This window comes from Gopherus evgoodei, unplaced genomic scaffold (assembly GCF_007399415.2).
Source record: "Gopherus evgoodei ecotype Sinaloan lineage unplaced genomic scaffold, rGopEvg1_v1.p scaffold_40_arrow_ctg1, whole genome shotgun sequence".
Lineage (NCBI taxonomy): Eukaryota > Metazoa > Chordata > Testudines > Testudinidae > Gopherus > Gopherus evgoodei.
The window spans coordinates 3136760-3146877 of record NW_022060061.1 but is presented as its reverse complement, the minus strand read 5'-3'; the positions used below and the strand labels follow the sequence as shown (position 1 = coordinate 3146877).

The window sequence follows — 10118 nt, the reverse complement described above, 5'->3', positions numbered from 1 at the left end:
GCCCAGCCCGCCCGCCGCGCCGAGCGGCCCGTTCTCGGGGACCCGCAGGAGCCCGGCGCAGGGGCAGTGACGTCAACAGTCCGCGACCCGCTTCCTGTTTCCGCCCGCTGGTCCGCCAGAAAAGTCGCATCAGTCGGCAACGCGCGTGCCCAGCTGATTGAGCTCTAGGCATGCGCACCCAGCGCCCGTTGGGTCCACGCCGCGCCTGCGCGGAGACATGGGTTCAGGGCTCAGGCGCCCCACTCGAGCTACGCTCCGCCTTCAACATGTCCACACTGATGCGAGCGCCTCTGCTCTTTTTGCGCATGCGCTGGAGAGCCCCACCGCCGCCACCAGGAGATCCCGTGCGCATGCGCCCGAGTACAGGGAGCCTATCTGTACCCCGCCCCCCAGCAGCCTTTTCAGGGGGCCTCAGCGTTGAGGCGCCCCGGGCTCTGCCTGACTCCGGGGGGGAAGCCCCGGCCCAGACAGCCCCCCCAGCCCCCCCGGGGGGCATCCTCGCCCGTTCCCCCGCCCCCTCACCAGGGCCCAGCCCCTCCCCCTCCACCCATCCCCCCAGGACTGACCCCCCCCCACCAGGGCCCAGCTACCGCCCAGCCCCTCCCCCTCCACCCATCCCCTCCTGGGCCCCAGCCCCCCAGGACTGACCCCACCACCAGGGCCCAGCTAGCGCTCAGCCCCTCCACACTCCCCCTCGTGGGCCCAGCCCCACAGGACTGACCCCACCACCAGGGCCCAGCTAGTCCCTAGCCCCTCCACCCATCACACTCCCCTCCTGGGGCCCAGCCCCACAGGACAAAGCCCCCCCCCCAGGGCTCAGCTAGCACCCAGCCCCCTCCACCCATCACATTTCCCCCTCATGGAGCCCAGCCCCCCAGGACTAACCCCCCCACCAGGGCCCAGCTACCGCCCAGCCCCTCCCCCTCTACCCATCCCCTCCTGGGGCCCAGCCCCCCAGGACTGACCCCCCCACCAGGGCCCAGCTACCGCCCAGCCCCTCCCCCTCTACCCATCCCCTCCTGGGGCCCAGCCCCCCAGGACTGACCCCCCCACCAGGGCCCAGCTACTGCCCAGCCCCTCCCCCTCTACCCATCCCCTCCTGGGGCCCAGCCCCCCAGGACTAACCCCCCCACCAGGGCTCAGCTAGCACCCAGCCCTCTCCACCCATCACATTTCCCCCTCGGGGTTGCCAGCCCCACAGGACTGACCCCACCACCACCAGGGCCCAGCTAGCGCTCAGCCCCTCCACACTCCCCCTCGTGGGGCCCAGCCCCACAGGACTGACCCCACCACCAGGGCCCAGCTAGTCCCTAGCCCCTCCACCAATCACACTCCCCTCCTGGGACCCAGTCCCCCAGGACTAACCCTCCCACCAGGGCTCAGCTAGCACCCAGCCCTCTCCACCCATCACATTTCCCCCTCGGGGTTGCCAGCCCCACAGGACTGACCCCACCACCACCGGGGCCCAGCTAGCGCTCAGCCCCTCCACACTCCCCCTCGTGGGGCCCAGCCCCACAGGACTGACCCCACCACCAGGGCCCAGCTAGTCCCTAGCCCCTCCACCCATCACACTCCCCTCCTGGGGCCCAGCCCCACAGGACTAACCCCCCCACCAGGGCTCAACTAGCACCCAGCCCCCTCCACCCATCACATTTCCCCCTCATGGAGCCCAGCCCCCCAGGACTGACCCCCACCACCAGGGCCCAGCCCATACACAACCATTCCACCCAAGCTCTGGGACAGACAGGTCAGCACACACCCCTGCCAGCCACCACCCTCCCTTGCATGCTTGGGCCCAGCCCCCCAGGACAGGTCCCCCCATGGCCCAACCAGCACATGGCTGCTCCATCCACCATGGTCCCACATGCTTAAGCCAGGACGGACACACACACACCCCCACCCACCCACCCCAGGCCTGGACAGTTTACCCACCATGCTCCCCCGCACCAGAGAACCCTCAGGAGACACCCCCTCCCCCCCAGGCCCAGCCCCTCTACCCATACAGTTCCCATGAGCAGCTGGCCTTGACTAGCTGGCTGGAGGCAGTTCAGCCCAGTCACGACCCCCGCAGCAAGTATCTGCTCTGTGATCAGCAGCAGCCCCCAGTCCTGGCTCTGAACACCCTGTCAGGCCAGCTCCTGGCTAGTTTTCAGAGCGGCTTCAGCAGAAGGCATGGGGAAGTGGGGCAGGCTCTCCTAGGCCCCCACGGCTTGGGCAGGCCCCCCCCTGCACAAAGCCATGTTGTAATGTTGACCTGCCCCCTTTTCATGGAGAAGGACCAGCAGGGCCAGAACAGGACTCATTCCCTGCCTCCTTCGGAAAGTGCTGAAGGCTTTTTAATAATGTCTCTGCTCCACGCCCGGCGCAGTGGTTTAAAAGGAGCTGGGATTACAACTCAGGAGGCTCTGGGCTCCCCCTGCCACAATCAGAGACCACCCAGAACAATGATCAGGTCCAAATGTGAGGCTACTACATCAAATCATCTGGCGGCTAAGCGCATTCACCCCTTACCCAGTACGGTCCTTAGTGCTAGAGCAAAGGAAGCATGGCCATGGGGAGGAGACAGACAGTCACAGCACCCCCATTACATGGGACTCTACTCAAAGTGGCTCAGACTGGTTGAAGGGACAGATCCGTTCCTATGCCACGGTGGCTGCTGAAGCAGATTCCCTCTGGCCCATCGGCTCGATTGCATACAGCTAAACAATCCCCAAGGAAGGCGATGAAATGAAGGCAGGTTTAAAGTTCTTGCTTCATGTGCCAACTTTGCGGGATCTCCTCCTCGCCGCTCTCCGAGTCTGAGGCCGCCTGGAGCTCTCGGGGCCCCGGCGTGAGGTGGAACACAACTGGTGTCTGACTCAAAATGGGATTGGTTTGCTGCAGGCCCAAAATCCACTTGGCCAAAGTGGCCTGGTCTCCTGCCCCAGCCATGCACATGGCAAAGATGGGGCCTTCCGCCACTGCAGGGGACAGGACAGAGAACAGAAGCAGCGTCAATATTAGCAAACCCCACAGCACAATGGAGCAGTGGACTCCAGTAATGCCAACGGGGTGACTGGAAATCAGGATTCTTGGGGTCCTAATCTCACCTCTGCCCCTCCCTCCGCAAGAAAACTGTCAATTCACCGAACAACAATAATCCTCCACCCTCAGGAGGGAGGCGGCTTGTCTGTCAAGGACTTCGATTCCCTGGTGCAAAGTCCACACATCCAGGAACTATTTTTTTCACCCGGCATTGAAATGTGGCCACCTCTGGGGCAGAACACAACAGCTACCACACAGCCGCTTAGAATAGAAGTCACTACTGTATCCTGCTGCAGAGGAGTTTTGATTTGACATGTGCAGGTAGGGAAGAAAAGTATCTGCTGATCTAAGTAACCTTAATACTTTCTTTCTTGGGGGATCAAATATAGAAATTAGAGGGGGAGGAAAAAGATCATTCTTATTAATCTGTGATTGCTCAGAAGCTGGATATGAGTCACCAGGTGACCTTGTTGCCAAGAAGGCTAACAGCATTTAGGGCTGTATAAGTAGAGGCACTGCCAGCAGATTGAGGGATGTGATCATTCCTCTCTATTCGACATTAGTGAGGCATCATCTGGAGTCTTGTGCCCAGTTTTGGGCCCTCCCACTACAAGAAGGATGTGGAAAAATTGGAAAGAGTCCAGCAGAAGGCAACAAAAATGGATGAGGGGGCTGGAGCACATGACTTATGAGGAGAGGCTGCAGGAACTGGTATTGGTTAGTCCGCCGAAGAGAAGAATGTGGGGGGATTTGATAGCTGCTTTCAGCTACCTGAAAGCGGGTTCCAAAGAGGATGGATCTAGACTGTTCTCAGTGGTGGCAGATGACAGAACAAGGAGTAATGGTCTCAAGTTGCAGTGGGGGAGATTTAGGTTGGATAGTAGGAAACACTATCTCACAAGGAGGGTGGTGAAGCACTGGAATGGGTTCCCTAGGGAGGAGTGGAATCTCTTCCTTAGAGGTTTTTAAGGTCAGGCTTGACAAAGCCCTGGCTGGGATGATTTAGTTGGGGTTGGTCCTGCGTTGAGCAGGGGGTGGGACTAGATATCTCCTGAGCTCCCTTCCAACCCTGCTATTCTAACCAGTGCCAGGGCTGGTTTATGCAGACCTCTCTCAGAAGCTCTGGATTAGGATGGGGACTATTAACTGGGGCAGTAACCTTCATCCACTGCTGAGCAGGGCTGGATTTGAACTGGCGACTTAGAGGTTGACAGCACACTATTACAAGCGTTGGAAGCTTATACCGAGGGGGAGTGGCTTTGGTTAAGAGGTGGAATTAGGCACTGAGAAACTGGACACAGGACTCCAGATGAGGCCTTACCAATGTGGAATAGAGGGGAATGATCACATCCCTCAATCTCAGTTTAGGGTGAGTGAGGACAGAGGTGTCGATTAACCTATGGAACAGCTTCCAGAGGGATGAATCAATTTCTGGGCTCTATTTCTGCTTCACTGCCAGCTGCTCTGGCTCTCCTGTTGCCCGACTGTGCCAGTAGATTTGATTGGCTCTAAATGTGCCCCCACCTCAGCGGCCCTGCCCCACGCGTGTTACCTTCATCCACGTAAAATTCCTCGTCGTCCCAGAGGTCCCGGTCCAGGTCCAGGTCAAGGTGCATGGGGTAGTAGAAGTTCCTCTCGGAGTCGATCACCTCTTCCTAAGGGGGAAGGGGGAAAGATATTTATACAGGGGGAGTAAATACCCCCACCAAACACCTCTACCTTCCTCAATAGCTAACCAACACCGCTGAGCCGCATGCATCTCTCTGCCCTCCTTGGACAAGACAAGCCCACTCTTCAGCTTGTGCAGCCTCTGGATTTCCAGAGAAAGATGCCAGAATGGCAGCCCAGTGTGTCTGCAGAGCGAACTTCCTGTCCGATATCCCTGAGCCAGCCCTGGACAGACCCCTCTCCCCCCCAGTGGAAGAATGGACGCCAGCCTCTCCAGTGAGGCTGTTCGTGAGGGGCCTGGTCACTGCAGATTGTGCTGGTGGTTTCGACGATATGTTCACCAGCCCAGCTAGGAATGAACTGAGACCCGGCAAACTCATTATGTGCAGGCCGACGAATGGCGTCAGGTGGAGGTAATTACTGGTCTCCACCAAAGCAGGAGGGAATAGAACTGGTGCCCCCAAGAGGGGAAAAGCCCCATATTCCAGTCTCTGACTCCCCTGAGCAAGCCAGTCCCCATGCTGGGGGTCAGGGTCAGAGACAGCACCCCCTATAGGGGAAAAGCCCCCATAGCCCATTCTCCACACCCCATGAACCAGCCCCTGGCCCACCTCCACAAGACTTACAGCGTTTCCACAGTGACTCACGTCATTCACCAAAGCAGCACCAACTCCGTGGTGTTTGCAATGCAGGAAAACAGCCTGGAAATACAGACCCTCCTCCCCAGAGCCTGCAGCCGGCAGCCCCAGGCCTACACAGGGAGGCAAGGCCATTCTCTACCTTTTCTTCAGGAGGCAGTGGATCTCCGCGGAGTACATAATAATAAACACAAGTCTTCTTCAGCCACAAGGGGAAGGGGCCCTCGACAAACACGGGCCTGGCCGGATTGTGGCGAGCCAAGAGTTCCTGCTGATCGGGGCTCTGGATTCCTAAAGGGAGGGGAAACCACACACGCCACAAATCAAGGATTAGCCACCCGGGGAGAGAATGAACATAATCCAATGGCTCTGCGCTGAACGGCCTTCGCACCAAGCCAAAGCACCCCAGGTGGGGAAGCTCTCCAGAACACGAGCCGCGTACAGCCCCTAGCTGCCAGGCTGCGATTCCTACCTAGGAGCTGGGCTTCCAAGCTGCGCGTCTGTTACCCCAGATGCGATGCCCCACAGAGAAGCTTAGCTCGTTAGCGTCTCTGAAGACGCTGGGCTCCTCAGCGCCGGAGCAGTGTCAGTAGTTAACGGGGGAAGGAAAGGTTAGAGGCGAGGCTATAAGGAAGGTGAGCAAATCCACGTCAATGGGGCTAGAGAGACACCCCCGTACCCAACCCAAAAGCCCCCCTCTGAGTCTGTCCAGGGTTGCGGGGGGCTTAGAAATCACGAGCCATGTGGGCTGCCTCCAGCCAGCAGCTCGAAGGGCCGTACGCTCTCAGTGCTGACGTCCCCTCCAGCTAAGGCTCCAAAGGAGACACCCGCAACGGGCTAGAGACTTTTCGTTCCCACGTAATCCAGCACCGGCCAGTCAAAGGCAAGGTTGTCCGGGGCATCCCGTACCTACGATGTGCGGTTGGGTGATCTCTTTTCCGGCATCCGAAATATCCGTCAGAGGCATCTGCGGGGATGAAGACACCTTTGTTAGAGACAGCATCCTTCACACGCATGGGATCCCTGACCTGCTCCCCCAGCTCAATACAGCCCGGCAGGCTGTAGAGCCCAAGAGGCCGGGCTCCCTGCGCGAACTGGGGACCGAGCCCCGGGAGGCCGGACCCCAGGTAACAGGAGTAAACTCCTTGGTGCACTGAACAGTCTAGAAGGTGCTCCATGCCCCGATTGCTGCAAGCACCTTCTCCTCTGCATCAGGCTGTGCTAGGGGTCGCTCGAGCTGACCAGAGCTTTGCCTTCATCGGCGGCAGCCGCTGCTCTTTCTGGGACTCCACCGCTGTGCGGCAAGAGGCCCTGGCGTGTTAGAGTCCCTTCCCCCGCGGCACTCACACCCCAGCACGCGAGAGTCAGGCACTCCCATGGCTACGGGCAACGCGCTACAGCCGAGCACCTCTTGTTACCTGATAGACCGTGACCTCGGCACTCAGGTCCGCGGCAATGCGCTGCAGGCTGATCCTGGCGAGGTCGACGGGGTCTCGGGGGAGAGCCGCCGGGACCGGGTAAGGGTTGATATGCTTGAATTTGGGGAACCAGTACATGAGCCGCTGGTACTTGCGAATGGGATGGCTCCTGTCACCAAAGATCTGCAGCAGCAGGAATTTCGTCTGCTTGTTGGGCATGATGCCTGTGTATGCAAAGGAGAGGCGGGTAAGAGACGCAGACAGTGCCTTCACCAGCCCTCACCATGGAAACTAAGGGACAGAGGGGTTAAGCGACTTGCCCAGTTCAGACAGGGAGTCAGTAGCAGAACTGGGAATAGAACCCAGGAGTCCTGACTCCAACTCCCCCCAGCCCTAACCACTACCCCACACTGCTGCTGTGGGTGTTTGGGCACCCCCCACCCCTACCATAGTTCTCCATCTGCTCCAGGACGTGGATCCCGCATTCCTGCTGCCTCGGGTAGTGGTTGAACATCCTCTGGATGAAGTTGCGGGCCACGAACACTTCCTTGGGGAAGACGTCCAGGATCTTGTTGTAGACGTCGAGATCCCGCTCCACCCCAAACTCCGGCATCTTCCTGAGGGCCGCGTTGATGAATTCGACGTGACCTCTGCGCCGGATGTCCCTCTGGCAGAAGAACTCCACCGCTCGGTTGAAGGCAGCTTTGTTCCTGTCTCCCTCGTGGGCCCGCTCGAAGAGCTCATCAAAGGGCACCAGGGACCCATCACGGAACCCTCTGTCTTTCTCCTTGTCCCCCTTCGCCGAGGGGACGAGCTCAGAACGGCTCAGGGCAGCGCTGCTCCGGATGCTCCGCACAGGCACCAGCCAGAAGCACTAGCAGAGAATTGGATCAAACAGGGCCTTTAGCAGCTGTCATGTTACCTGGTGATTGAGCTCGCTCAGCGGGGCAAGGCCCTAGATAGCAGACCCACACTCTACAGCGCCATTCCATTCCCCTGGCTCACAGGCACTGGATGCCAGGTTGCAGGCCAGCAGCGACTGGTACCATTTGACAGCTGCTTAGCAGCCTGTGTGCAATGGAACCGCGGGGTCTCAGACTACTTCCCAGCAGCCCCTCCTGTCCACCAGACCGATCCGCTGCGATACCACTCGTACAAACGGGTGCCTGGTGCCCCTCTTTCCCCCACCCTCGGATTACATCAAATGGGAGCGGGGATGGGGGGCTTTGTCCTGGGGGGCGAGCGGGAGAAGAAGCCAGATCCATGGGGGGCTGTGCCCTGGGAGGGGGAGTTCGGGGATAGCTGGATCCATGGGGGGCTGTGCCCTGGGGCACGAGTTGCAGGGGGCAGCTGTGGTTTCAGGGAATAGAACCCCAGGAGTCCTGATTCCCAGTCCCTGCTTCCCCTCCACCCACCCACCCACCCACACCCACACCCACACACACACCCACACCCACACCCACACACACGGAATTTGTGTCTCACGTGGTGCCCAGCCTGCTGCAGGACGGCTGGTACCTGGGCACAGCTCCTTTCCTGCAGCCATGGGCTATCCCTCCCCGGCACGGCTTGCCGCAGGACGCCTCGGCCGGCAGAGAGCTCTCGGGCCCGGAGCAGGTTCCGCACGCTGTTCATGGTGGGGAGTTTGTCCCTCCGATGCAGGGCGGAGGCTGGCGAGGAAGGAGGCTGCTGCTGGAGCTGGGAGATGCAGAATGACGGGGGGAGGAAGGGGCAGGCTCAGCCATGCCTAACCTCCAGTGTTTGCTTGAAACAGACAGAGACGTAACTTAGAGATTGACCGTAGCACATGGAGACAGGAAATCTACCGGGGGGAGGTGGGGGGAAGGGAGAGCTCTCCATCACCTGTTCAGGCACCCCCCCATTCATGGGGCCCTATATGCAGCCACATACACTGCATTTGTGTCTCCCACAAACATGTTCACCCCCCCCATGCCCTGCCCCCAAACTCCCATATACCCCCCACAGGGAGGGGAGGCTTCCAGACCCCCAGCACGCCCATCCCCTCACCTCACACTTCCCAGACACTCCACCTCCCGCCCCCCAGCACATAGACATGCCTCCAGCCCCCCAATACTCCATCTCGACCCCACACCTCACCTCTCATCCCCCCCATCTGTGCATGCCCCCAGCACCCCATCTCCACCCCACACCTCACCCCAGCTCCCATTGCCCCCTATCTGGGCATGACCCAGCCCCGCAAAACCCCATATCTACCCCCAGCTCTCATCCCCCCATCTGGGCATGCCCCCAGCACCCCCAAACCCCATCTCCACCCCACACCTCACCCCAGCTCTCATCCCCCCATCTGGGCATGCCCCCAGCACCCCATCTCCACCCCACACCTCACCCCAGCTCCCATTGCCCCCTATCTGGGCATGCCCCAGCCCCGCAAAACCCCATCTCCACCCCCAGCTCTCATCCCCCCATCTGGGCATGCCCCCAGCACCCCCAAACCCCATCTCCACCCCACGCCTCACCCCAGCTCCCATTGCTCCCTATCTGGGGATGCCCCCAGCACCCCCAAACCCCATCTCCACCCCCAGCTCTCATCCCCCCATCTGGGCATGCCCCCAGCACCCCCAAACCCCATCTCCACCCCACGCCTCACCCCAGCTCCCATTGCTCCCTATCTGGGGATGCCCCCAGCACCCCCAAACCCCATCTCCACCCCCAGCTCTCATCCCCCCATCTGGGCATGCCACCAGCACCCCCAAACCCCATCTCCACCCCACACCTCACCCCAGCTCCCATTGCTCCCTATCTGGGCATGCCCCCAGCACCTCCAAACCCCATCTCCAGCCCACCCCTCACCCCAGCTCCCATTGCTCCCTATCTGGGCATGCCCCCAGCACCCCCAAACCCCATCTCCACCCTCAGCTCTCATCCCCCCATCTGGACCTGGCTCCCCAAGCCTCCCCCCCCCATGCGACCCCAGCCGGCCTCACCCCACTGGGCGCCGCCATTTTAGCACCGCCCCCTCTAATCCCTGCCGGGTCAGGAGGCGGAGCCAATCACACGCCTCGCTTCTGAGCCCCGCCCACTCCCAGGCCCATCCCCCACCGGGGCGGGGCGCCCGTGGGGTAGAGCCGGACACGTGGGTCCCACTTGCCCCCTCGCCGGGCAGGGGGCGCGCCCCTGAGTCTTCCTCCCCCCCACCCCCCGGCAGAGGGCTCGGACTCCTGGGTTCTATTCTGGGCTTCCCCCCACCCCTCGATTTTGGCCAAGTCCCTTCCTTTGTCTGTGCCTCGGTTTCCCTGGCCGGGGTGAGGATGAATCAGCCGGTGCCCCGGGGCTGCCAAGCCTATCGCACCCTGCCCCAGACGTGCCCGGACCGGCGGGATTCCCTGGT

General features: G+C 60.9%; 1 protein-coding gene across 3 annotated transcripts; it reads right to left on the bottom strand.

Annotated features, from left to right (window-relative positions):
- Window positions 1–2299: 2299 nt before the first annotated feature.
- On the bottom strand, window positions 2300–9781 carry ECSIT (ECSIT signalling integrator). 3 transcript variants are annotated; one of them, XM_030546037.1, is made up of 8 exons: window positions 9715–9781; window positions 8267–8512; window positions 7196–7622; window positions 6749–6972; window positions 6240–6297; window positions 5473–5621; window positions 4577–4679; window positions 2300–2960 (listed from the first exon to the last, which is right to left on the bottom strand). In XM_030546037.1, exons 2-8 carry the CDS (start codon window positions 8381–8383, stop codon window positions 2740–2742), a joined length of 1299 nt encoding a protein of 432 aa, XP_030401897.1. In that variant the 5' UTR covers window positions 8384–8512; window positions 9715–9781; the 3' UTR covers window positions 2300–2739. The 3 variants fall into 3 exon arrangements, with proteins under 3 accessions (XP_030401897.1, XP_030401898.1, XP_030401896.1); XM_030546038.1 differs by lacking the exon at window positions 9715–9781 and adding an exon at window positions 8612–8703; XM_030546036.1 differs by lacking the exon at window positions 9715–9781 and having other exon boundaries at window positions 8267–8711.
- Window positions 9782–10118: the final 337 nt, after the last annotated feature.